The following is a 27,916-nucleotide window of genomic DNA, read 5'->3' as shown; positions in this document are numbered from 1 at the left end:
CATTAGTAGATAGGATTCACTAATCATCCCATTAGTGAATGTTCTAACTGTTAAGATGACAGTACTACCATTTGCTGCGTGCAGTGCTGCATGGAGTATGGACACAGTTTTCCACTGCTAGGTGGAGAGAAATTTTAAATGGCCTCACTCAAAACCAAAGCTCTCTAGCTACAGGAATAATGGATGTGACTTCCGCATCAAGGAAGGGGCCAGCAGGATACCATGAATGGCTTAAGACCACAGTGCACACAAATCATGGGTGCCCGGGGCTGCACGTGTCTACTTCACACATCCAAGGATGTATGTTTTCTAGTCACCATTTCCACCATTCACATAATTAACATTTTTATTAAACTTTTATTTAGCCTCATTGTAAGAATATAAGTGAGATCATAGATTTGATGTACGAAATTTTAAAATTCACACTAAAATACATTAGGAATAAAATGAATAACAACCCATTTTGCTACTAACTTTTGCTGAGTAGATAATCTTGTGCCAGCCATTGTGAAAAAATCTTTATTTTAAGAAAAAAATTTAGTTAACAAAAAATTTAACAAGTTTCACTTAGCAAAATACACCCAAAAGGAAATCACAGTACAAAGAAAGTTTTAAGTCAAGGCCTCACCAATTCCTACAGTATTAGTATTGTGTCTCAATTCTCAAAACTAACTCTTAAAAAGCTTAAACTTAACCTAAAAGATTTTAAATGAAAGTATAAACTAGAATGAACATGAGAAGTATTTCTTTTTGAATTAGGGAGCTAGCACCTTTGAGTTTTCCAAAAACGCACGTCTCCCCAGTGTGTTCACTGCGATGTGGTGGCAAAAGGTCCTTATATTTAACATACTGAAACTACTTAAACTGAGATAACATCACTCTGAAGTATACTACCAAAATGTTAATTCAGAAAGGCTGAAAATAGTTTTAGTTTACTCAATATCACATGCTAGAAGAAAAGTTTGCATAAAAAAACACTGAAGAGGTAATTTTTTTTAATCCAGATTTCACAAACTCATGGTGCAAAATGGGTCCCACAGCTTCCTCTAGTTATAACTGCTCTTCATTCATTGCTTGTTGGCTGCCTGTGAAAATTTGATTGAAAAATCTTCAACATTTCTACAAAACTAATCGTATCCACCCATGCTGTTCTGACCACTGTAGCTAGCCCCGTAGCAGCCGCTCACTGACTGACTTTCCAGACCGCTGTAAGTGGCCTGGGCTGCTGTTACCCCCATGCCTTGCATCACCTGGCTGCTATATGCCCCATTGCTGGCCCCCGTTGTCGAATTCAAGAAAAGTTCTATGTATCTGTGCTGCATGTTAGCCCTGTCTTTGGACATAGCCGCCACAGCCTCTTCGTGAGTGGCAAACTCCACGTCTGCTTCACCGGTCACTCTTCCATCTGGGCCAATCTCAATATGCACTCTCACAGGGTTCAGTGGAGAGAAGAAGTTGTAAATGTCATTCTCGGTTGCTTTGTAAGGAAGCCCTCTCATGTGGACGCAGTGCCCGGTGGTGCTCTGCACTGTGAACTCGCTGTCTCCGTATCTGTGGTCGTACATGCCTGAGAGACAGTAGCTGAGGTCTCTCCCAAACAGGTCGGTGGTGAAGCCATAGCCATCGCTGAGGCCGCTGTACTCTTCGTAGCCGCCATAGCCTGCACTGTAGGCGCCGGGCCGCATCCTCTCCAGGCCCGCTTGCTTCACGATGCCAATGTATCTCCTAGCTGTGCCAGGGCGGTCATAGGGCCCCGGCCTCTGCACAGACATAAACTTCAGAGGGGGATCTGAGTAAGACCTGACTTCATCCTGACTGCTCTTGAACACTTCAATATATCTGTGCCCTATCCTCTCCTTGTGCTTCCCCAGGGCCTTCTCAGCTAACTCCTGTGAGGCAAACTGCACAAAAGCTTCCCCTGTAATCTTGCCCTCAGGGTCCACAGGCAATGTGATCCCATTTGGCACTATTTCCAACCCTGAGAAGAACTGGACAATTTCTTCCTTTGTGCATCCAAATGGGAGTCCTCGAAGACGGACGAAGCCATCGTTGGCGCTGTCAGCACTGTTGGGACCGCTGTGCTTCAACACCCAATCCATCTCGGTTCTGTGGGACTTGAACACCTCGATGTACCGGTGTCCCATGCTTTCCCTGTCTTTTTTCAGGGCCATTTTTACATCATCTTCTGATTCAAGTTCGACAAAAGCCTCACCACTCTGCCTGCCCTCTCTAGTATAGATGAAATGAACACCTGCGGTCCCATCACGAATTGTGCAGTCGGAGAGGAAGTTCTGCACGTCCTCAATAGAGCAGGACCAGGGCAGGCCACGGAGCTTGACCACAAAACCTTCACCTCCCTCAGGGCCTAGCATCATGGACACTTGGCAGGGCAGATGTCAGACAAGCTTGGGCACAGCTTTTTTTTGAGGCTGAAAAGAAAGCAAAACTACTTTACATAAATTTTCATTTTATATGCTTAATAAGAATATGCACTAAATATTATTTCCTCCATCTTATACATGAGGAAGGCAAGAATGAATGAAGACTCAATCTCAGGCCAGGTGCAGTGGCTCATGCCTGTATTCCTAGCACTCTGGGAGGCCAGGGCAGGAGGATCATCTGAGCTCAGGAGTTGGAGACCAGACTGAGCAAGAGTGAGACCCCATCTCCACCAAATAGAAAAAATTAGCCGGGCATGGTGGCACATGCCTGTAGTCCCAGCTACTCAGGAGGCTGAGGCAGAAGGATCGCTTGAGCCCAGGAGTTTGAGGTTGCTGTGAGCTAATGCCACGGCACTCACTCTAGCCTGGGCAACAAAGCAAGACTCTGTCTCAAAAAAAAAGAGCAAATGGAGTATGTGCAAATTTAATGTTTCAATAAAGTGTCATTTCCCATCGAGTGTAACAGACGTAGTAGCTATTAATACTAGTGGTCTCTTGGGAGGCCGAGGCGGGCGGATTGCTCAAGGTCAGGAGTTCAAAACCAGCCTGAGCGAGACCCCGTCTCTACTATAAATAGAAAGAAATTAATTGGCCAACTGATATATATATATAAAAAATTAGCCGGGCATGGTGGCGCATGCCTGTAGTCCCAGCTACCCGGGAGGCTGAGGCAGGAGGATCGCTCGAGCCCAGGAGTTTGAGGTTGCTGTGAGCTAGGCTGACGCCACGGCACTCACTCTAGCCCGGGCAACAAAGTGAGACTCTGTCTCAAAAAAAAAAAAAAAAAAAAAAATACTAGTGGTCTTTTCAAGAAATGTGGTTTATCATGTAGAAAAAGATTAAAGAGCTCTTCAAAAAAAAATAAATCCCTGTATACCCACAATAAAAAACAGACAAAAAGCATGGATAGGTAAGAAATGGAAAAGCAAATTTGTCATCAATAGATGTTCAACCATAGTAGCATCAGTGAAAATCAAACTAATGACAATGAGTTACCATTTAAAGCCCATGATGTTGCTAATAATTTTAAAATTTGATGTAGCCACTGTAAGCAGTGGCATTTAAGTAGCAACAGACCCTAATTACCAGAATGTCCCTTGTATGCTTATTTTTAATACCAAAGAAGTGAAAAACATTGTGATGGCCCCCAGTAATCATAGTATAAACAGCACAAATGAAACAATGTACATATAACAACCTGAAAGCATCATGAAGACCTAACACTGAGTATTTACTGATGAATCGTGATTAGGAATGCAATTACTTTGAAAAGCATACAGCCAAGGCAAAACCACCCTTGTTGATGAGTGGCATGGGGCAGGCTCTAGGGAGAAGAGGGGCGGGGGGGGCCCACAGGCATGGTGGCTCATGCCTGTAATCCTAGCACTCTGGGAGGCCAAAGCAGGAGGATTGCTTGAGGTCAGGAGTTCAGGACCAGCCTGAGCAAGAGCAAGACCCTGTCTCTACTATAAATAGAAAGAAATTAGCCATACAACTAAAAATTAGCTGGGCATGGTGGCACGCAGGGGGACTAACCTGTACCGCTAATGACCCTCCCCCCCACACAAATGTATTAATGCTGATTGTGCATGTAAGTTAAATAAACTTTTACTGTGCTTTAGTCTGAGAACACATATGGGTTTAGCTACCAAGTTACAAATTTTAAAATAAAAATGCTTTTTAGGATAACAGTGAAAGAAACAAACACAAGCACAATTATTATTATTTTTTTTTGAGACAGAGTGTCAGCTGCCAGGGCTAGAGTATTGTGGTGTCAGCCCAGCTCACAGCAACCTCAAACTCCTGGGCTCAAGCGATCCTCCTGCCTCAGCCTCCTAAGCAGCTGGGACTATAGGTACCCACCAACCACGCCTGGCTAATTTTTTCTATTTTTTTTCAGTAGAGAATGAGGTCTTGCTCTTGGCTCAGGCTGAGCTCAAGTAATCCTTGGCCTCGGCCTCCCAGAGTGCTAGGATTATAGGCGTGAGCCACCATGCCCAGCCATAAGCAGCTTTTTGTTCTCCACTCCCAAAAGGCTTCAGCCACCTCAGTGTAACATTGGGGAAAAAAAAAAAAAAAAAAAAGTAGCAGCTTCTCCCTCCCTTGCCCATGGATAGATATTATACTACCAGTTCAGAATCTCCTTATCGCACCATTGCACCAGGGCAAGTTTTCATTGTGTCTCTTGGCTGATGGGTATAGGCTCCCAAGAGGGGAGGGAGAGGGGGCTCCTTCAGGTATTGACTGTCTTGTCTTTGACCCACACCTCCTCATGCTCTTCACTCCTGCAAGAATCTGGAGGCTTCACTAAAGTTCCATTCCCAGCCTTAGGTCCCATCATCCTTCAATGCTCGAGAGTATAATCCATAGCTCCCCACCATTTCCCCTAGATCCCTACCTCCCCTGATCTCAACAGCTGTCAGGAGCCTCCCTAGGCATTGCTGTCACCAGTGACTCCCAAAATTTAAGAGCGACATTGTGGAAGTCCTTCTCTGTAATCATATCCTCCTGCCTCTCCTACAACTGCCATCCTCCCTCAGCTTCCTTTCATACAGTCCTCCTACCCCCCAATTCTTTTCTTCCTGATCCAGCTTAGACCCCACATACCACTTCAGTCTTTCCCCACAGTATATAGAACTCATAGACATGTCTCCCTTTATTGTATCTGCCCAGGAAAACCAAAGCCCTGGAAGATTCCAAATATCTCTTTGTTCCATGGCTGGTCTGCACAGCTATACACAGCCAGGCAAAATGGTACCTCCAGACTAGAGTTTCTCAGCCTCAGCACTGCTGGCATTTTGGATCAGTTATTTGTTGTGCAGGGCAGGCCCATACATTGTTTCTACCCACTAGATGCCAGTAGCACTTCCCACCTAAGTTGTGACAACCAAAAAGGTCTCCAGATGCCCCCACGGTCTAGAGCTCCCTTCAGTTAGCCCCTAGCTGTGTAGGGTGGCCTTATGTATTCCCATCTCCTCTTACTCTCAGTTCATCACCTTCCACTCCCAATAGGAATGGGGATCTTCTGAAGAGATTAGAATCTAAGAATTTATATTAATTAATTAATTAATTTATTTATTTATTATTATTTTTTTTTGAGACAGAGTCTCACTTTGTTGCCCAGGCTAAAGTGAGTGCCGTGGCGTCAGCCTGGCTCACAGCAACCTCAATCTCCGGGGCTCAGCGATCCTACTGCCTCAGCCTCCCGAGTAGCTGGGACTACAGGCATGCGCCACGATGCCCGACTAATTTTTTGTATATATATTTTTAGTTGGTCAATTAATTTATTTCTATTTTTGGTAGAGACAGGGTCTCGCTCAGGCTGGTTTCGAACTCCTGACCTTGAGCAATCCGCCCGCCTCGGCCTCCCAAAGTGCTAGAATTACAGGCATGAGCCACCACGCCCGGCCTCAATATTTATTATTTATATTAATTTATATTCCTCAGAATCTAAGAATTTGTAAAGAGGGAGTGATCTCTCCTTACAGTTGAGATCATTATCAACAACTCTGTTCTGGGTCCCAACTTCACCCACCCTATGTAAATTCTTTCTTCTTTCCTCTCCATTGTGCACTGTCTCCTTGGCAACCAAATAAGCTCAGGTCCAACCAATCACATAACATATATCCTTCCCCATGCCAACTCTGCCTCCAGCTACCTGCCTTTTCTTCCAGTAAAATCTTGTCAAAGGGGCTCCACTGATGTCACCTCCAACCCCCACCATCATAAGGGCATGATCCCACTTGTGCCAAAGATCTCCATGGGAAGAAGACCAAGTCTTTTCTTACCTTCATCTTTTTCCCACAGCAGGATTTAACCATTTCTTCCTGGAAACCACTCTCTTTCCCCTTCACTCCTATGATGCAACTCTGGTTAGGGATTCCTATTACTTCACTAGACATTCTTTCTCAGTCTGTAAGTCCTTCCTCAAACATTAACTGTAGGGATTCACTTGTCCCCATTCTCTTCTAGGTGGCCCTCCCTTCCCTGCCCCCCTGGGTCTCCTGGAAGCCCAGACTTGGCATATACAACAGCACTTCCCAGCTACCCCTCCTTACCACAAATGATATTGGCATTTTCTCTTCAATTGTATTCCAATTGCTGCCTTACCTGCACCCAGAGGCTCTAGAAGGAAACTGAAGTAATCTTTGAACCACTTCTTCCAAGCCCTCAAACCCAAATCATCAACTTTCTTGGGCAATTCCATTCTCCATGGAACCTTGACCCCTAAAAATCCTATTATACCCTGGCCTTTTCAACAATAACAGTGTTGAATAGCTCTACAGAGTCCCTTACACACTCAATGACAGAGTATGAGCACAATAATTCTTTTGTTTGTAATGTGAATTATCAAACTGCCATTTTATTTTTGCATTTCTCTCATATTCCTCCCTGATTCCAAGTACCTATATATGGCCTACTCAAGGCTACCCTTATCCCATTTTAGAAGTTCCCCAAGCATTAATGGCTAGCATTTATTGCAATCCAACCCACAGCTCAAGTGTTCTTTTAAAACTTATGTTACTGTCCTGTTTCTAAATCCTCAGTGGTTTCCCACTGGCTTCAGAAAAAGGTCGACAGGGATAATGGGGTCCTCAGCCTGCAACACTCTCCTGCCTAGTTCACATCACTTCCTTTCTTTTTCTCCTGGAATGTGCCATGCTCTCTGCTCCCTCAGGGATGTGACGCACATGGTTGAGGCTCTCATTAATTCTCTCTCTAAATATACTCTGCCCAACCTTCTGTCTAGCTAAATCCTGCTAATCCTTAAGGTCTCAGAGCTCAAATAAACCGCCTTTTTAAAAATCTTCCCATTCTCCACAAATAAGTCCTGTAGCTCTATACTCCCATAGAACTCTTGCTGTGACTTAGATAAAAGGTATCTTCAAACCTGCCCTGGGAGCCTACCGGGGACAGACTGTGTGTGCCTGTTCTGGTGGCCACTGTGACAGCACTCTCAGCACAGGCCCAACCTAGCAGGCCTAAGATTAGCTGAGGATTAACTGCTGACCATGTGGGGTCAACACCTTCCTTGAGAATGCAGCAGCCTAGCTAGGCTGAAAGACATGCAAGAAGCATAAAAGAACATTGACATTTCATGTAAGAATTACTTTAAATGCCTGCCAATGACACCTTACACATTATATCCTTGTTTGTACAGTGGTGAGTAAAAATAATCAATCACACATTACAAATGTTTCAGGAAATGCTTCAGAAATAAAATTATTTCCTCTGAGGACAAGGTGATTCTTCTCTAAAACACATGTCTATGTTTAAAACATTTATTGTCTATTTAGCTTTCTCTTCCTTTTCTCAGAAGTCCTAAGACTTTTCATTGGCCAAAACTCAACTGAAGAGTCCCACACAAATTTATTTAAAGTTAGTGAAAAACAATTTTTTACTTCAAGAGCCTGTGAATACAACAAATCAAATATAAACACTGTAACTGAAATATGACTTTTCTTAAAATAGCTCACCTTAAAGAACAACCTTGAAGCCTTCAGTGGCTGACACTTCTGGTAGGTAACCAATTGTCCTAAAAAAAAGAGCAATATTGGAAGTGTAGCTTTGGAACCCCTGCAACTCAGCAGAGCAGCAGGCAGTCTCTGGGGCTGGGTGCTTTAAATTCTTCCAGGCCAAGGTGGCCATCACGAAAGCCCTTTATAGCCCCAAGGTTGACACAATTACACCCTGACAGCACCTAGGAGGTTTATCTTTTCATAGGGTAATATAGAGCACAACAGAAGGGAAACACCCAACTGGTGAGTCTACAGAAAATGCAAAGTACAGAAGAGTAAAATGAGGAGGAGGGGCACCAACTCCAGCAGGGGCTGGGCACCAGCAACAATGCTTGCTAAGACCTCTGGTTGCCAGACCTAGTTTGACCAGCTTTATAAGAACCTCTCTGGGGGTAGCGTGGAGACACACTCAAAAGACTCCGAGTTACTGGGCAACTTCGTTGAAATATGCTTTTCAGTAGGAAAATCATATGCACTATCATCACCAACATTCATGTGATAAAGCTGTCCCCAAAGGACTAGGACATGGGCTGAAGACCATGGAATTCTTGTGAGAAAAACTAAGCTGCGTTCTTAGTTTTGGAAATATGAAATTTCGAAAAAGTCAGTTAATTTTGTCGAATCTGTTGTGTTAAAATAAAACTATATCTTCCTTACAATTGTCTGCGATTATTACATGATACTATTGGGAGGAGCTGTACACATGAAAGCATTATAGTTGTCAGGAAACCTATTCAGAAATGGTACAGTTTCAAATACTCTGGAACAAGTCTTCAAGAGGCTGTAACCACCCATAGTCCCCTCTGCCTTTCCCCCCAAGAGACAGTGCAACCCAGTCATCTTAGCTTGGTCCACTTTCTGCCCTGTTAACTCCAGCTCCCAGCTCCTTCCAGGGTGATCTGAAGTTCATTCAACACCTGGGGCCTCTCTGGGGACACACATAAGTTGGCAGCCAGACCCACTTTACCCCGTTCAGAAAAGACCTCGTGAGCCTGTAGACCGTGGTACTGCATAGAGAAGGCTGACCATGGAACTGCTGGGAGGACTTTGCTCAACTCCCCATGGTGACTGGGTCGTGATGACTTCCAAGTTCTACATCTGTGGCTTCCAAACGTGCTGATGCCCGTGGACCACCCAGGGATTTCGTTAAAATACAGACTGTAAAACAGGTCACGGTGGGGACCCAAGAGTCTGCACTTCTAAAACCCCTGGGCAAAGTGCCCTTCAACCCCCCACCCCCGCCCTGCACAGGTTAGACGGGATTTACACTTGCCTTCAGGCAGATCCAATCAAGATAAAAAGGGTGTGCCTAAGAGTACTAGCACTAGTCCTGTTTATTTGCAAAGTAAATAGGGCGGTTTAAGCACCACCCAGCACATTTTCTTTTGTTCAGGACTGAGGTGCCGGTAAAACCTAGACTTCACCTACTTTACATATCTGTGCACCAGGGAGGCCAGAGGAGGGCTTTCACTAGGAGCCCACCCCCGCCATCACTCAGAGCACCAATTTTAACCTCCAGACAGCAGGGAGCACACGCAGTACCATTGTCCCGAATGCCTTAATTACTCAGATAGTTTGCTCCTAAAACCAAAGTCCACGGGAACCGCGCGGCCTCAGGACTATGCCGCGGACTGTTTTGTTCTAAGACTTACCCACAGAGGAAGCAGGACTGATTTCTATGAAGCAAGCAAGGCTTACAGCCCAAGGCCCCCAAATTCCACCCGAAGCTTAACAACGCAGAGGGCTCCGAGGAAAATCCAGGTGCATCTTCTGTTTGTTAACCTGAAAATAGAAATTCAAATGGCCAGGGACAAACGCTTTCTGCTAAGGTTGGAAACCCCAGGGACGCGGCTGTGCGTACTTTGGCGGGAAGCACCGCTGAGGTCGTGTGACAAGGTAACTGCGTTCCCGTGGCCTCCACCTGGCGACTCAACAGCCTCGGGACCGCCCGCCCCAGCAGGAAGGCTGTCCCCAGGCCGGCGCGGGCTCGGGCTGCAGCTTCCGGGCGAGGGGCGGAGCCAGCAGCAGGGAGGGCGGGGCGGCTCCGGGCCCGGGTGTGGGGGAGAGGAGTTACCCCAGGGGCCTCCAGGGACCAGAGGACAACGGGTAGGGGCAGGTGTGACTTCCCGGGTCGGCAGGGGCTGGAGCTGTCACCCCCGGGAGCTCCCAGACGGGTGGGCAGGGTACGGGGAGGCGGGAACGAGGAGCGCCAGGACACGGGCGGGGCGGGGAGGAGAGCGGAGCGCCCGGGCCCGCTCCCGGTCGAAGGGGCTGAGTTGAGGGGCGGGCTGCCGGGGGCCTCCACAGCGGCTCACCAGGCTGGGGACGGGCAGTCGGGATCTAAGAAGCGTGGGTCCGGAGTCCGGGAAGCAGAGGCCGCGTGATCCGAGGCCAAGAGCCGGACGTGGGTCACGGGGTGCAGAGGAGGAAGTGCCCCGCCGGCCCGCCAAGAAGTCACCAATGGGAAACGCGTGCCTGCAGGTGTGGCCCGCGGCCCGCGCGGTCGGCCAGGCAGGAAGTGGGGGAAGGAGAGAAGAAAAGCAGGGAGAGAAGTAAGACAGTTCTCAGTGAGTTCTCCAGACAAGAGCCGAGGGAGGGAGGGAGCGAGCGAGCGAGCTGGGGAAAGTCCAGAGCACCAGCTAGGGAGGGAGGGGATGGGGGGACCGGGACGGGTAGTGCAGTGTGGAAGAGAAACCACCAGACTAAACGGAAGCTAGTACCTTCACTACCAACAATACCTTCTTTTGTACATTTGACCACGGACTCATGTAAACAGTTTGCATAACCAAAATAATTTAAAACACAATTCCTAAAATGTATACCTAGCAAGCAATTATATTTTAGGAACTTTTGAATCTTAACTCAAATGATATGGAGAACAATTATAAAACAATTGTAATGATGTGAGCAGTGAGTGACTGGATATTTTATATTAGGAATTACAAATTTTGCTATTATGCTACCGTAATCTTCTTTACAAGACCCTTTATAGAGAAACTATCCAGTCCTTCCTCTGAATAGTTCCAAATAAAAGGACTGAGTGTCATTTACTGACACGTACATGGGAGTTCCATTTTAATATAGTCTACCTTTGTTATTTGAAATAGCCCACAGTAAAAATGCCACCAACACTACACTACCTCCTTGCTCATTTCTTACTATCAGAGAATGAAGACAATTCAGAGGATTCAAAAATCCAGTCATTCCAAGGAAAGTGAGAAAGAGACCAAAAACACATTTAAGAGAATAAAGGAAAATTAGCCAGAAAATTGGCTTGTTTTCAGAAAGAGTACCCAGTATGAAAATGGCCTTAACTGCTTCATAAGCATTAACTGTTTCTTAAAATCTTCCTCAGATAAATATTCTTGGTAATTTATGATTGGCATGCAAATATTACTAATTTTATTTGAATGCACTTGTTGCATTCAAGTAGTTTTATTTATGCCTTCTTCCATTAACTGGTTCATGACTCAGGCAAGGCAAGTGTTCATTATTGATCAAACATGACATGGGCGGTGAGGGAACAATGTGTACACAGGCCTGGAGCCAGAGGATCAAGTCGTGTCAATTTTGGAAGGAGGTGGCAGAGGAAGGTTCTTCCAACCCTTAAAGGCCTGGTTTGGTGTTTTGGATGCTATTCTAAGGCCAACGGGAAGCCACTTAATTGTTTCAAAATGGAATGTGGTGTGATTTAAGTTTTGCTTTTTAATAGAACATTACTAGATGCTATCTGGAAAACGAATAGTGGGAAGACACATAGGGACAAAATGGGAAGCAATGAACAAATCCAGGAAGACTGAATTGGGAATTGCATAATGTGAAAGGATTTGAGTGATGTGCAGTAGATAAAAATTTACCAAACGTGGAGAGATCCATTCATTCACCAAGAAATATACTGTGCACTTCCGTAAGATGCAGACACTGTGCTAGGGGCTGGGCTTAGATAGTGGGAATGACAAGCATAGTTCCTGCCTTAGTGAGTCCACAGAACAGTAGACTAGGAAATCAACAAAGAAACGCACAAGCAAATTTATGACAAATTTTGGCATTAACAAAAAATAGAGGCGGGGCGCGGTGGCTCAAGCCTGTAATCCTAGCTCTCTGGGAGGCCGAGGCGGGCGGATTGCTCAAGGTCAGGAGTTCCAGACCAGCCTGAGCAAGAGCGAGACCCCGTCTCTACTATAAATAGAAAGAAATTAATTGGCCAACTAATATAGAAAAAAAAAAATTAGCCGGGCATGGTGGCACATGCCTGTAGTCCCAGCTACTCGGGAGGCTGAGGCAGGAGGATTGCTTGAGCCCAGGAGTTTGAGGTTGCTGTGAGCTAGGCTGACGCCACGGCACTCACTCTAGCCTGGGCAACAAAGTGAGACTCTGTCTCAAAAAAAAAAAAATAGAAAATGTGGATTAGTTCAGAGGGGGTTTTGAGGAAGAGACATTTAAACAGCCAGGAAGCATAAATGGGGTAGGCGGGAACTGAGTGTGACAGAATTCCATAAAGAACGGGAACTATTCCCCCCATGCCCATACATAGCTAAGGTTTAAAACAAGTAGAAGTTAGAAGCCCATATTATTCTTTGTTTCCTTTGTACATTACCTATGTATTCCCTCTGGACACTTGTTCAAATTCTTTCTTTCTTTTAATGCAGCTCTTTGCCAGGATATGTTTTGGTGTTGTTTGCTTTGTAGTAATATTTTATTTGTGGGGAATCCTTTTAAATCTTTATGTTCAATTTTTATTAAATTAAATTCACCAAATAGAACTTAGGATACAGTTTCTGCTGCTCATGCCTGTTCACATTAGGAGCATGGATGGGTCTTGAGGGGGAAAACTCCCTGTCATGGTACGGCATGTGAACTGAGCCCAGACCTGTGTGTCATTAGAAATTGGATTTAATGGCCTCAAAAGTCTATTCCAACCAGCAATTTTGTAACATCCCAAGTCAGTAGCTTTTAAACACTTCTAGAAGTCATGGGTTCACTTAAATATATGATGCAAGTCTGGACCAACTTCATTGGGAAAAAAAAAAAGGACCAACATAACAGTTGTATTTATTTAACTTTTCAGGGGCTCATGGATATGAAGTGTGAGAGTTCTGACCCAATTTGTACAACATGCCAAGCTCCATACACAGAGCTATCCTAAGAGCTACTAAGGTCCAAGAAGCTGCAGACAGACCTTTAACATTTTAAATGTTTATGCTATTACAAATTTTTATCGAACAAAGGGGATCTGTCATGACCTGCATGCAACAGGAAAGCTGTCTTCCATTACTTTCTAGCTATCAGGCCCTTTAGCTTACTTAACCAAGTTAATAGTTAAGCCTAAGTCTAGGGGAATAATAGTTTTCCTCAGTGTTAATTTCTCAAAAGCAGTGTTACTAAAAAGCAAAAATAGTATAATGTAATGTTAGGTAAATTTTACCTACGCTTGAAATGAACACATTTTTACCCAACATAGAACAGCTGTTCTTTGATATTCACTGTATTTTGCAAATTGACTCAAGTATCAAGATATCTCAGGTAAACAAAGGAAAACACAAAAATGTATATATTAGGTGAGGATTCTTTAAAATGTTCAAAGGAAGCACTATTAGACTTCTGTTCCTAAAGATAAAATCTGTTCTCAAGTGAGAGAAAATGTCATCATTTTAGATGAATTGGAGGCTCTCTCCCCATAGTAGAAAATAAGATCCATGAGTAGCTTAAGAAATAGAAATGGGTGTGTACAGATTCTGCTAAAGAAAAATACAATTATGGGAAGGTAAGACTCCAGGACCACCTCCTGTAACCCTGAGCAAGCAGCCCCTGAGTGATGCAGTCAAATTCATGAGCTGGGCAGAAAGGCTCATGGTGCCCACAGCCCCCTCAGAAAGGTGTCCCCATTAGGAGCCTAGGAGGGATGGGCCTCCATCGAAAACTGACACCTTGTCAAGTTCCATGTAGCCTGCCACAGGAGTTGAGACTGTGCTCTTTGTAGCTTAGGAGGCCATAGCATTCTGCCTCAGGGGAGTAGAGAACAGCTGGGAGAAGGAAAGGAACATGGCAATATACTAGAGAGGGTATCAGCACCCACAGAACACACACCTCACCCAGGCAGGAGGCGGGCTTTTTTTGAGACAGAGTCTCACTTTGTTGCTCAGGCTAGAGTGCCATAGCGTCAGCCTAGCTCACAGCAACCTCAAACTCCTAGGCTCAAGCGATCCTCCTGCCTCAGCCTCCCGAGTAGCTGGGACTACAGGCATGTGCCACCATGCCCGGCTAATTTTTTCTATATATATTAGTCGGTCAATTAATTTCTTTCTATTTATAGTAGAGAAAGGGTCTCACTCTTGCTCAGGCTGGTTTCGAACTCCTGAGCTCAACTCAAGCAATCCTCCTGCCTCAGCCTCCCAGAGTGCTGGGATTGCAGGCGTGAGCCACCACACCCAGCCTCAGGCAGGTTAAGCCACCAGAACTGCAGGACAAAAACCATAATTATTTTCACAAAGACAAAAATATAACGAGCACTTTTAGATATTCCATTATAGAATAAAAACCTTTCTGGTACTAAAAATTACTGAGTTTTGATTTATCAGTTAACAAATGGAAGAAATGTCTCAAAAAAAAGGAAAAGGAAAAGAAATAATGGGTCGGGTGGGATGATCACTCAAGGTCAGGAGTTCAAAACCAGCCTGAGCAAGAGTGACACCCCGTCTCTACTAAAAATAGAAAGAAATTAATTGGCCAACTAACAATATATAGAAAAAATTAGCCGGGCATGGTGGCACATGCCTGTAGTCCCAGCTGCTCTGAAGACTAAGGCAGGAGGCTGGCTTGTGCCCACCAGGAGTCTGAGGTTGCTGTGAGCTAGGCTGATGCCACGGCACTCTAGCCAGTGCAACAGAGCGAGACTCTGTCTCAAAAAGAAAAAAGAAATAATGGGGGGAAGACATACTTTTTCCAATGCAGTTTTCTTTATATTCTAAACTTAAGAGTTTTATTAGGCTGGGCACGGTGGCTCATGCCTTAAAAAAAAAAAAAAAAAAAAAAAAAAAAAAGACACAATGCAGGCATATTAATAAAAGTCTTTTTTTTTTTTTCTTTTTCCAGAGTCTCACTTTGTTGCCCAGGCTAGAGTGAGTGCTGTGGCATCAGCCTAGCTCACAGCAACCTCAAACTCCTGGACTTAAGCAATCTTGCTGCCTCAGCCTCCCAAGTAGCTGGGACTACAGGCATGCGCCACCATGCCCGGCTAATTTTTTCTATGTATATATTAGTTGTCCAGCTAATTTCTTTCTATTTTTAGTAGAGACAGGGTCTCGCTCTTGCTCAGGCTGGTTTCAAACTCCTGACCTTGAGTGATCTTGCCAGCCTTGGCCTCCCAGAGTGCTAGGATGAGCCACCGCGCTGGGCCTGCATTGTATCTTTTAAAAATGTCCTAATGGAAACTACAGAATTGAGGTTAAGCCAGGAATATTCCCTTCCATTTTTTATCTCTTCTCTTGCCTCAATCTGTGTCTTTTTTCTCCTCCTGGAATTCCTATTATTCACATGTTATTTCTCCTGTCTCAGAAGGAACCAACCCTGTCAACATCTTGATATTAAGACTTCAAGCCTCCAGAACTTTGAGAAAATAAATTTGCTGTTTAAGCCACCAGTCTATGGTACTTTCTTTGGTAGCCCTATCAAACTAATACACCCAGATACCAAAATCAGACAAAGACATCACAAGAAAACTACAGACTTATGAATATATACAGGCAAAATTCCCCCCAAAATACCAGACCAAATCTGGCAACACATAAAAAGGATCATACACCATGAACAAGTGGGATGTATCCCAGGAATGGAAGGGTGTTTCAACATAAGATTGTTACTGAAGTAGATAGTGGAGGTAGTCCCACAACTCTGTGGAAATACTAAAAACTTCTGAATTATATATACTTTTAGAAGATTAATTATATGGCATGTAGCACCAATTTAAAAATTGAAAACATAATATTTGGCATTCATATCATAATTCTATTGGACAGCATTATTCTAACCAAATATCAGAGCCGAAAAGGGCCCTGAATTAGAAGATTAAGAAGAATGGAGATGTCAATGATAGCTCTCATGTATAGATACAATTAGACTTATAAGGAGACATAGTGTGATAAGGAATGTGTAATACATTTTTCAACTTTACCACGGTGTGAGTAGGAACCTAAGTACCTATAAAACCACTCTGTTTTTCACTTTGGTACACTATTCAGTAAATCACATGAGCTATCCAACGCTTTCTTGTAAAACAGGCATTGTGTTAGATGATCTTGCCTGACATTGTAGGTTAATGTAAGTGTTCTAAGCATGTTTAAGGCTAAGTGTATTAAGTGCATTTTCAACTTATTATGGGAACAAACCCCATCACAAGTAGAGGAGCATCTGTATATACACTAGGTGAAGAGTTCTGTAAAAGCGCATACTGTCAAGAGAAACCTAACAGGAGATGAGTTTTTTTTTTTCTTTTTTTTTTTTCTTTTTTGAGACAGAGTCTCGCTTTGTTGCCCAGGCTAAAGTGAGTGCCGTGGCGTCAGCCTAGCTCACAGCAACCTCAAACTCCTGGGCTCGAGCGATCCTCCTGCCTCAGCCTCCCGGGTAGCTGGGACTACAGGCATGCGCCACCATGCCCGGCTAATTTTTTATATATATATCAGTTGGCCAATTAATTTCTTTCTATTTATAGTAGAGACGGGGTCTCGCTCTTGCTCAGGCTGGTTTTGAACTCCTGACCTTGAGCAATCCGCCCGCCTCGGCCTCCCAAGAGCTAGGATTACAGGCGTGAGCCACCGCGCCCGGCCAGGAGATGAGTTTTTAATCCCAGTCTGTCACTCCTTTCCTTAATGATTACTGCTTTTTGTGTCATGTTTAAGAGATCTGTTTCCTAGCCCAAGAACCTATGGTTATTTTCTTAAGGTATAAAGCTCTGTTTTGATTTGTATTTTTACATGTAATCTACAATCAACCTGGAATTGATTTTCTATTTCCAAAAAAGTTTTAAAATTAGTTTATTAAGGATCACTGGCTAACTTCAATCATAAAACTCAGATTCAAAAATCATAACCAAAGTATTAGCAAACCAAATCCAGCAATACACAAAGAAATAACATGACCAAGTTAGGTTTATTTCAGGAATGCAAATGTAGTTGATCATTTCAAAGTCAATTACTGCAATTTCTCATATTTTTTTTTTTTTTTTTTTTTGAGACAGAGTCTCGCTTGTTGACCAGGCTAGAGTGAGTGCCGTGGCATCAGCCTAGCTCACAGCAACCTCAATCTCCTGGGCTCAAGCAATCCTTCTGCCTCAGCCTCCCGAGTAGCTGGGACTACAGGCATGCGCCACCATGCCCAGCTAATTATATATATATATATATATTAGTTGGCCAATTAATTTCTTTCTATTTATAGTAGAGATGGGGGTCTCACTCTTGCTCAGGCTGGTTTCGAACTCCTGACCTCGAGCGATCCACCTGCCTCAGCCTCCCAGAGTGCTAGTATTACAGGTGTGAGCCACCGCGCCCGGCTAATTTCTCATATTGATATGTCAATGGGTACAAAGTATGAGGAAAGATAAATTTTTTGATGTTTTATGAGAAATGCTAAGCTAAAGTTGTGTCAAGAACTGGAACCAGTCTGAATGGCTTTCACTGGCGAAAAACTGGATAATCTGAGCAAAGAGAGTAAAAGATGCTGTAGATTAAAATACATCCTACATGTTAAATAAAATCTATGACTTCATAATGAAACTAGAAAAAATATTATTGGCTACCTTTGGCACATGATAGGGATCCAATTCACCATGCTGGATATTGGTAAACATAAAAAGGAATCAAAAACTTGACCTGCCTTTAACATATAAAGTACATCATAGAGTTATCAAATGATTAAGAAAATATAAAAATACTCTTGCTAATAAATGAGAAGGAATGTATAATTAGAATTATCACTAATTTGGAAACTACTAAAAAAATGATGATCTAGGTAATGATCATCAATAGCTGCTAACATCACAAAAGAGATAACACCAACAAATATGTGCACACAGCACCTTAAGAATGAAGTATTCTTTCCAAAAACTCTCACTGGAATCAGAACTACCTCTAGAGGTAACTACCATTTTATAGGAAATATAAAGAACAGAGACTCAAACACCACCATTGAGAATGCAACCAGAAAAACCCAGAGTGTAGGGAAGGAACTATACACTTGACATTACAAATACACTGTAAGGAAGGATCCTTTAAGGGGATCCTGCCAGCACGGTGGCTCATGCCGGTAATCCTAGCACTCTGGGAGGCTGAGGCTGGTGGATCGCTCAAGGTCAGGAGTTCAAAACCAGCCTGAGCAAGAGTGAGACCCCTGTCTCTACTATAAATAGAAAGAAATTAATTGGCCAACTAAAAAAATATATAGAAAAAAATTAGCCGGGCAAGGTGGCACATGCCTGTAGTCCCAGCTACTCGGGAGGCTGAGGCAGGAGGATCGCTTGAGCCCAGGACTTTGAGGTTGCTGTGAGCTAGGCTGATGTCAGGGCACTCACTCTAGTCTGGGCAAAGTGAGACTCTCAAAAAAAAAAGAAAGAAAGAAAGAAAGAAAGGGGATCCATTAGATCACCCCTAATACAACAGCCACTCACCACGACTGAAAGGTAGCTATTACAAATTGAGACATGCTGGTAAGTGTAAAATTCACACTGGATTTTGATGGCTTCATATGAAAATGTTAATTTAAAAATTATATGTAAAATACTATTGTAGATATACATTAGGTTAAATTATTGAAGTGAACCACATCCATTTCTTTTTACTACTAGAGAATTTAAAATTACAGATGTGGCTTGCATTATATTTCTATCAGACAGTGCTATTCTGAATTAAAAAACAACAAGAAATATCTATCAAATATAAAGTATGACCTTGTTTGGATCCTGATTTAAATTAACCAGCTGCATAAAAATATTTAGTACACAATCAGGGACATGTGAACCCTGAACCACTTAGATCATCAAGGAATTATTTTAGGTGTGATAATGGTATTGTGGTATTGTTTTAAGAGTGTCCTTAGAAACACAGAAGTAAATATTTATGAATAAAAATCTTATGGGTCTAGGGTTTCCTGTAAAATAAGCCAGAGTGGTCTTGGCTGAGCTCAGTTCTTCCTCTGCCCACCCGTTGTCCTCCACAAGAATACTGGCTCGGGGCAACCGGTTGTGGGCAGGAGCTCTAGCAGGAGGGCATCCCTGTCTACTTAGTCCTAACTGTATGCCTGGGCAAGTGACTTCCCCCAGCCTCCATTTTCTGAGCCGTACCATGCATATAATACAGCAACCCCATTTAGAGTAGTCATGAGCAAGTGATTTAAAAATGGGGTAAAACACCTACCTCTGTGCCTGGACCCAGTAAAGGTCAATTAATGTGGTTCACTTAATAGCCAGAGAACCAGAGCTCAGGTGGGGGAGAGAGGATAGGTGGGAAGTCACTTCCAGGGAAAGGGATTCGCCCATTACTGCTTGTCCACCCCACCCACCCCACTGGGTTCTCATCTGTCTCCAGGATCTTCCAAGATTTGGCCACATGGGAGAACTCTTCTCCTATTTACCCAATGTTTTGCCTTAAATTAATTTGAGTTTTTACTTGAATATTTAATGTTTAAAAGGAAGCTTTATAACAATACCCTTTAACTGAAACTAGAGTCATTTGCCATTAAAAAAACCAAAAAAGTAAATACTGAAAAAAGAATGTTAAGTTAGAAAAAGGATCATAATATGTAAATCATAAATCTTTACAGAAATGCTTACAAGAACATAAGATCTTAAAGACAAAAGACGGACTTGCTTAACATCAGTAATAAAGCAATCTCTCAATATTCATTAAAAGTAGAAAGTTTACTTACTTATTTTAAAATGAAGAAACCTTGTATAGAAATTAGATAAATGGAAAATAGAAACCTTGCCCTGAAAACATCACTTTTCAATGACAGATCTTAATGTATTTTTTGTCTAATCGGAGAACCCTAGGAATGTTCATTCTTACCAGAAGTCCAGAAACAAATACGTAGTTAACTTTTAAAAATATAACTGAAGTAATACGAAGAATTATATTTAGATCAGTACTGCTAGGATAACTTTTTGAATCCAAAAGATTATTTGCTGCGTTCGGAACTTTCCCGGCTCCACGGGCTCCGGCCGCCCGAGGCCGCCCGGGCCTCCGCGCTCCGCCCCCACCCCGCCCAGGCGGTTCCGGGAAGCCGCCGCCACCGCGCCGGCCCTGCGCGCGGCCTCGCCAGGCAGCGGGCCCACAGTCGCAGGCAGGAGGCCGGCGCCCCACGAGTAGTTTCGAAAACTAGGAGGCGGCTCATTCGTTCGTCCTCCGGCTGACGCGGGAAGGAAAAGCCGCGGAGGGGCGCCCCGCGAGGCAGGCCGGGTCGGCTCTCCGCCCTCCCTGGGGACAGACACCGCGGGAGCGCGCGCCGCGCAGGCCAGGGCCGCGGCCACAAGTTCCCCAGGAGCAGTGAGGAATCAGCAGGATACACTCAAAGATACAAAGAAGTAACGCTCAAGGAAAGAGAAACGGCCGATTAAGCTAACGAGGCAAGGATTTTCACCCCAAACGCCGACACGATACCTCTAAAACAGCAGACGACGCAGAGGCCGCGGCTCCCAGCACACGCGCCGCCGCCGAGGAGGAAGAAAGGGCCCAGGCCGGCGAGCGGGCTCCGGCGGCGGGGCGTGGGAGGAGGGCGGAGCCAGCTTCCCACAAGACAGTCTTGTGCAACTCCGGCGCCCTCGGCCACGTGAGCGCGCAGCTTTCGTTTCCGAAGAGCCCTCCGGCGGCCGCCGGCGCCCCACGCGGAGTACCGGCTGCCGCTCGCCGCCCTTCACCCCTCCTCGCCGCCAGCCAGGCCCTGCCCGCTGGGGCCGCCAGCCCCGCCCAGGCCTCAGCCGCAGCACCCACCCCGGGGGACCAGGCCCCGGGCGGCTCCCGAGCTCACACACTGCCTCCCGAAACCAGCGGGCCCCAGCGCCGTCCCGGGTGTGCGCGGTGCCTGCGCTCGGATCCGCCTCCCGATCCCTAATCCCAGGCCACAGTCCCCACCCGTTAGGCCCAATCCCCAGTTGGTCCCGGGTGGAAGGCCCTTGACTTCGGATCCCGCACCTCAGCCTCCCAGTCTCCAGCCCCGGTAGGTCTAGTCCCCGCCCCGTCCCGGGTGCGCGGCCCTCCCAAACCTCAGCCCCGCGGTTGCAGCCCCAGTAGGTCTAGTCCCCACTCGGTCCCGGGGGTGCGGCCCTCCACTTCGGACCCACCGCCCGCCCGCTCCGGCCGCCCCTCACCTCGGACTCGGAGTCTCCCCGTTTCCGCTCTCACATACGGCTCCTCCGTCGTCCCTCGCAGCACCTAGAGGAGAGTGGAACGCGGGGCACTTGGCAGTTGTAGTAGAGGCAGTTGAGGCTTGTTTACCATCACCATGGAAACGCCCGGCAGCGCGCTCTGGGCGGGGCTTCTCCGGCGCGGCGTGAGGAGCGCGGCGGGCCAGAGACCTCAGCTCCCGCCCGTCGAGCGCACGCTGCGCGTCGGAAGCCCTCCTGCTCCCGGCGTGCTCAGCCCTGGCTCGGCCCTACGCCCCAGGCACCCACTTACGGCAGCCCCAGGAGCCTGCGTACCCACCCCGCTGCTACCTGACGGCGTGACCGCGTGGGGTGCCCCCCCGAACCCCACCTTCTTCAGAAGACGCGGCACAGTCCTGCTTCCACGACGGAGCCGGAAAGACGTAAGGACCACGGCAGGGCGGGCCCCCAGCGGCTGGCATCCGGGGGCGGAGCTACGACAGCGCCATTGTGACACGCCGGAGCGGAGCCGTCGATTGGCCAGTTGGGGCCGGCGCGGGCGGTGCGGGGAGGGTCAGGTCCCGCTGGCGGTACGAGTCCCTGGCGGGCACTGATTGGGTGAGCTTGGCTGAACGCGGAAGCGTCCCAAAGACGCCTAGTTTGAAGACCAGCTTGAGATAAGAAAATGTCCTCCCTGCGCGGGAAGAAAGGAGCTCAAGAAATCCAGAGACAGTCTAAGGCATCTCGGAGGGATTGGGTTTAGAAGGGATTTCTCAGGTGGAAGCAGATCATGGGATAATCCGGTGGGGTGAGAACGCCCCAAACCTCAGAGTGGGACTCAGAAGACAAGTGCAGGATTTTCAGTCACAGGGCAGCTGAGTGCACAAATTTTGATGGCTAATGGCTATGCCTTTTGAGGCAGAGGAACAGGTTTTTCTTGATGCATTGTAGGGCTAATAATTTACCACCATTTTATTTTGGTGGACTCTTAACAGATATCAAGGCACTCATCACGGGTTAAGCTGAACATTATTTTTTAAATTACCAGATAAATAAAAGGAGTACTCAATGTCAAATTATGAGTGGTCGACCATGATGAAGAAGCAGTTTGTTAGTAAAAGCTGGTTCCAGGAAAGAAAGAATGGGAAGAGTAAAAGGAGCTGTCAGAAGAGGTGAAAATGTCCAAGGAGAAAAATAACTTGAGGCAAAAATTACAGAAAACAGTTTCTACAAAAATTAGATATTCTTTTTTGGGGGAGACAGAGTCTTGCTTTGTTGCCCAGGCTAGAGTGAGTGCCATGGCATCAGCCTAGCTCACAGCAACCTCAAACTCCTGGGCTCAAGCAATCCTCCTGCCTCAGCCTCCCGAGTAGCTGGGACTACAGGCATGCGCCACCATGCCCGGCTAATTTTTTCTATATATATTAGTTGGCTAATTAATTTATTTTTATTTATAGTAGAGACAAGGTCTCGCTCTTACTCAGGCTGGTTTTGAACTCCTGACCTCGAGCAATCCGCTAGCCTTGGCCTCCCAGAGTGCTAGAGTTACAGGCGTGAGCCACCGCGCCCAGCCAAAAATTAGATATTCTTAAGAAATCCTACAATGACTCCATCATACCTCATGATGTCTAAAGATGTTTCTGGAGAAAAAATTTAAGTAGTCAATCTGAGTCACCTATTAAGAAAATTATACCAGAAAAAAGTAGCAATGTTTCAGAACTTAAGGACTGTGAAACCAGCTCCAAGCAGATATGTTCATGTAATCTTCATTAAAAGGGCCTGTGAGCCAAGTGGGCTCTTTGACGCCCTCAAGCCTGACAGTTCTCCACTATCCATCAATGATGCAATAATCTTTGAGGTGGTCTTCTCTTTTTTTTTTTTTTTTTTTTTGAGACAGAGTCTCACTTTGTTGCCCAGGCTAGAGTGAGTGCCGTGGCGTCAGCCTAGCTCACAGCAACCTCAATCTCCTGGCTCAAGTGATCCTCCTGCCTCAGCCTCCCAAGTAGCTGGGACTACAGGCATGCACCACCATGCCCGGCTAATATTTTGTATATATATATTGTTTTAGTTGGTCAATTAATTTCTTTCTCTTTTTAGTAGAGATGGGGTCTTGCTCAGGCTGGTTTCGAACTCCTGACCTTGCGCAATCCGCCCGCCTTGGCCTCCCAGAGTGCTAGGATTACAAGTGTGAGCCACCACGCCCGGCAAGATGGTCTTCTCTGAATGTAAGACTAGGGCCGTGGCCCAGTCATGAGCTTCCTGCTGTCCTAAGGAGTCATCCCAGGTGTCCACTATATCTTTTTCAGCATTGAGGACCAACACAGTCGCATGTAGGCAGGCCTTCTTCAGTGAGGGATGGTGTCATTCAGACTGGTGCCACAAGACCGTAGGCCTTTTCCACAAAGGTCTGGCTTCATCTGAACAACTGGCAAATGCTCACCCACACCTGGTCCACTTGGACTACCTCTTGAGCTGTGGCCTTTTCTTTCACCTCCATGTCCACAAGTGTTTTACCTAAGTTCTGAAATCCAAAGAGTGAGGCTTCTTGATTCTTCAGAGTACCTTCATAGAGGTGTACCTTTAAGATCTGTGGTTTAAGAATAATTAAATTCTCCACAAATGAAGATCATTCCAAGATGATCTTATAGATTGACCTACTTGTTTATTTCCCGTGGTTTATATACATTGATTATTATGACAAATTTAACATTTTTCAATAAATACTTTCAGTTAAAAAAATAAGCTCCTCTCTTTAAAATAACTAAAAGTGGAATTTGGTTTTTTTTTTTTTGGAGACAGAGTCTCGCTTTATTGCCCAGGCTAGAGTGAGTGCTGTGACATCAGCCTAGCTCACAGCAACCTCAAACTCCTGGGCTCAAGCAATCCTACTGCCTCAGCCTCCGGAGTAGATGGGGCTACAGGCATGTGCCACCATGCCCGGCTAATTTTTTCTATATATATTAGTTGGCCAATTAATTTCTATTTATGGTAGAGATGGGGTCTCGCTCTTTCTCAGGCTGGTTTTGAACTCCTGACCTTGAGCAATCCGCCCGCCTCGGCCTCCCAGAGTGCTAGGATTATAGGCGTGAGCCACTGTGCCCAGCCTAAAAGTGGAATTTGAATGTTCCTAACACAAAGAAAAGTTAAATGCCTGAGGTGATGGATACCCCAATTACCCTGATTTGATTAATTCACATTGTATGCCTCTATCAAAACATCACATGTACCCTATAAAGATATACAACTATTATGTATCCATAATAATTATAAATTTAAAAAAAAACCTCTCTAGAAACCACGCATCATACAAATGGTACAGAGGTTTGGAACATCTGGAGTTAAAATCTTCCAGTTGGTAGCTCTTGAAAAAAATCACTTACCTAATAAGGTTTGACTACCTCCATGGTGATCCTCCATGGCAAGGATCACCAAGGTTCAGAAAAGTCTCTTGCTCAATATCTTGCTATTTAACAAAATTGTCCAATAGCAGTGACAATAGCTAACACATTGCACCTTCACTGTGCTCTGCACTATTCTAATTCCTTAATCGCATTTAAACTTCACAACCCAGCTGTAGATGGCATTTACCTCATCATCATTTAATGGAAAGAAAGTGAGGTACAGAATTGTTACATTAACTTTCCTCATTAACGTGAGTGACTAGAAGGTCATTCAGCTTCTAGTTAGGACTGGGTATTGGGCAGAAGCCATCTGGTTCCAGGGTGGGTGCTCTTAAATGCTGTGTTCTAGATCCTAGTGAGAAACAGATTTTTCAGACTGGCTCACAAGCCCCTCCTCTGCCTCACTTTCCCATCTGAGAAGAGAATGAAGGAAGTGAGAAAGCCAGTTAAACTGTCCAGCCACAGTATAGGCCCTGTCCAAATGTCACTTTTTTCCTTGAGGCCAGGTGTTCTAGTAGCAGAGATGAGAGGTAAGATAATCCAGATGGGAAGCAGGCAAATTCAGCAGTCACATCTTTGTCTGGTTAATTTTATTGACTAATATAGAAAATTGCACCTTTGAAGCAGCACTGATACTCACACAAGATGTAACCTACCACCAGGAAGGCTGGACCCTTGGATTACTTGCAGTTCTTTCAGAGAACTTTACGGTTCTTTCAAACAGCACTTTATTGTGTGTTAAATAGTGAAAGAGGGGTTCTGGCCTGCCTGAGCTTGCTGGTTACTGACTTGAAATGGTTTCTTTACCCAGCAACAGACCACAGCTGGGTTTCCCCAAGCAGGCCAGGCCAGCAGCGAAAGCCCTGGCTTGGATGTGAGTAAGCGAAGTTTCAGCTCTATCTCCATTTGGAGTTGTCAGCTTTTTGCCTTATCATGAGTTTTACCACCAAAAAGTATGTTCTGTTGGATGCCTTCACCTCTGTAGAGCCTCTGGAGAGTCAGAAAACTTTATGTGGATCAACATGTGCGAAGGCCAGAGTAGCCTGTAGCTTCTTTTTCTCTTTGCCTCTCTTTCTCTCTCAGTAACTTCCATTAAAAAAAATTATGAAACACTTTAAACATACAACAAATTACAAATAGTAATATAACAATTTTAGCAGATACTGACATTGTGCCCTGTTTCCTTTTATTGTTTTTGGACAAAAAATTACAGATAAACCAGTGCTCTCAGGTGCTTTTCAACTCTCTAAAAAGCATTACTTGGCTGGTCCGATGGTAGTGGGTTATCAGAACTTATTCACATTAGTGTCACTAAAGTTGGTATTCAACCCCCCACTGCTAAATTTGATTGGCTTTTAAAAAAATAAATAAATAAATAAATAAAAATAAAAAGCATTACTGCCAGGCACAATGGCTCACACTTGTAATCCCAACACGCTGGAGGCCAAGGTGGGAGGATCACTTGAGGTCAGCAGTTTGAGACCAGCCTGAGCAAGAGTGAGACACTGTCTCTACAAAAAATACAAAAATTACTTGGGTGTGGTGGCACGTGCCTGTAGTCCCAGCTACTAGGGAAGTTGAGGCAGGAGGATTGCTTGAGCCCAGGAGTTGGAGGTTGTAGTGAACTATGATGATGCCACTGCACTCTAACCCTGGGAACAGAGTGAGACTCTGTCTCAAAAAAAGAAAATTAAAATTAAAATTTACAAAAAGCATTACTGTAAATATAGTTTGAAATTTCAGCAAAATTTTGAAAATAATATACAGTCAGTGGGGAGTATTGAAGTTTTAGGGTGAGTGAAACTTTTGAACCATTTACACAAATTTTTTAAAAGAATATTGCTTCTGGTAATGTAGTCTGTGTGAGGGGTGTGTGCTGTCTTGACCTAGTTTCTAGGCCTTGGCTAGAGGCCAGTTAATTGTCTTGAGCAGCTGATTAACTCCACACTCCCAGCCACCTCCTTGACAGGGTCCCTCAGTGGGGCCATTGTGCACCAGCCTAATCACTACAGTGCCCAGTCCCAGAAAGGCACGGACAGCTCTCATGGCCTAGAGCCCCCTGAAATTACTCAAATTTGACAACCCTACACCTGTTTGCCTTGCCTAATCTTTTTCTTCCTGCACAAACCACAATAAAGGCACTTGCCCAAGGTTCCCCCCTCCTCCCTTTGCCTTGTGACCTCTCCTGCTCTCCCTGAGTGGCCATGCCTGAAGTGCTTAATGTTCCCCCAAACTGTGGGTACAGCACAATTGTAAAACTGTAAAACGTGTAAAACTCTTTCTGTTTTCTCTCTCTTGGTCTGTGTCTGAGCTCACCAAGAGAATATATTTAAAATAATTCCCTCCCACTGCAGCTTCTATTTCAAAACCACCATGGTTGGCAAGGTGGGAGGGAGCCTGGCACTGGAGTCCCTGATTAAACCCACATTCCTCCTGGAGCACCCTGGGCGGGTGTGTGGGGAGGAGGTGCCAGAGGGCCTGTGCCCACTGGTTCCTGAGCCTCACTCCACCTGGGAAAGAGGGTGCCAGGACAGAGTGCAAGCCCAGGCCTCCCTCTCACAGCTGATTATATGCTAAGTGTTTTATATTACCTAGGTTTTTGTTGGAAGTTCTGTATTTTCTTTTTATCATTTGGGATTTACTAAGCAGCAATGTGTCATGCCAGCATTTATGTTTTGACCACTTTATTTATGAAAAACAAATCTCAAGTTCTACCCCAGAACAATGGAACAAATTTGAGATCTTTACAATATCTTTGTAATCATGGTTTTTAATGTTGACTTTGAAGTTTTCTGACCAAGAACAGGGGAAAAAAAAACAGGTGGTTCATAAATTAAAGATCGATTGTGGTTAAAAGTGGTTTGCTGGAGGGAAGCGGGGTGGCAATGAGAGAGATCGAAGGAGGAGAAAAGAGAAAGGGATAGGGCTGACTGCTCTCCTGGACAAAGAAGAAACCGAAACTTTCCTTAAAATGCATACCCGCCAGGAGTCCCTGAACCTGCCGGAACGTCTCCCTCGGGCCCTGCAGGGCGCCGGTGGGCGGGCCTGCCGCCTGTGGGCCTGCCGCCGCGGGCCTGCCGCCTGTGGGCCTGCCGCCTGTGGGCCTGCCGCCGCGGGCCTGCCGCCTGTGGGCCTGCCGCCTGTGGGCCTGCCGCCGAGGGCCTGCCGCCGCTTTCACTTCGCCTCCGCGGTGCGCGCAGCTCGGCCAAG

General features: G+C 45.3%; 1 protein-coding gene across 5 annotated transcripts; it reads right to left on the bottom strand.

Annotated features, from left to right (window-relative positions):
• Window positions 1-502: 502 nt before the first annotated feature.
• LOC142875602 (heterogeneous nuclear ribonucleoprotein F) lies at window positions 503-21,851 on the bottom strand. Of its 5 annotated transcripts, XM_076010338.1 has the most exons (6): window positions 21,697-21,851; window positions 21,312-21,375; window positions 10,276-10,435; window positions 9,613-9,742; window positions 7,919-7,977; window positions 503-2,429 (listed from the first exon to the last, which is right to left on the bottom strand). In XM_076010338.1, exon 6 carries the CDS (start codon window positions 2,373-2,375, stop codon window positions 1,128-1,130), a length of 1,248 nt encoding a protein of 415 aa, XP_075866453.1. In that variant the 5' UTR covers window positions 2,376-2,429; window positions 7,919-7,977; window positions 9,613-9,742; window positions 10,276-10,435; window positions 21,312-21,375; window positions 21,697-21,851; the 3' UTR covers window positions 503-1,127. The 5 variants fall into 5 exon arrangements, with proteins under 5 accessions (XP_075866453.1, XP_075866455.1, XP_075866454.1 ...); XM_076010340.1 differs by lacking the exon at window positions 10,276-10,435; XM_076010339.1 differs by lacking the exons at window positions 21,312-21,375; window positions 21,697-21,851 and adding an exon at window positions 20,605-20,737.
• Window positions 21,852-27,916: the final 6,065 nt, after the last annotated feature.

This window comes from Microcebus murinus, chromosome 14, assembly GCF_040939455.1.
Source record: "Microcebus murinus isolate Inina chromosome 14, M.murinus_Inina_mat1.0, whole genome shotgun sequence".
In the NCBI taxonomy this organism is placed as follows: Eukaryota; Metazoa; Chordata; class Mammalia; order Primates; family Cheirogaleidae; genus Microcebus; species Microcebus murinus.
The sequence above is the reverse complement of the archived record's forward strand: the minus strand, read 5'-3'. Positions and strand labels throughout refer to the sequence as shown.

Bases quoted from the DNA above. Each gene is read 5' to 3' on its own strand.
- LOC142875602 (XM_076010338.1), bottom strand. From the start codon at position 2,375: ATGATGCTAGGCCCTGAGGGAGGTGAAGGTTTTGTGGTCAAGCTCCGT.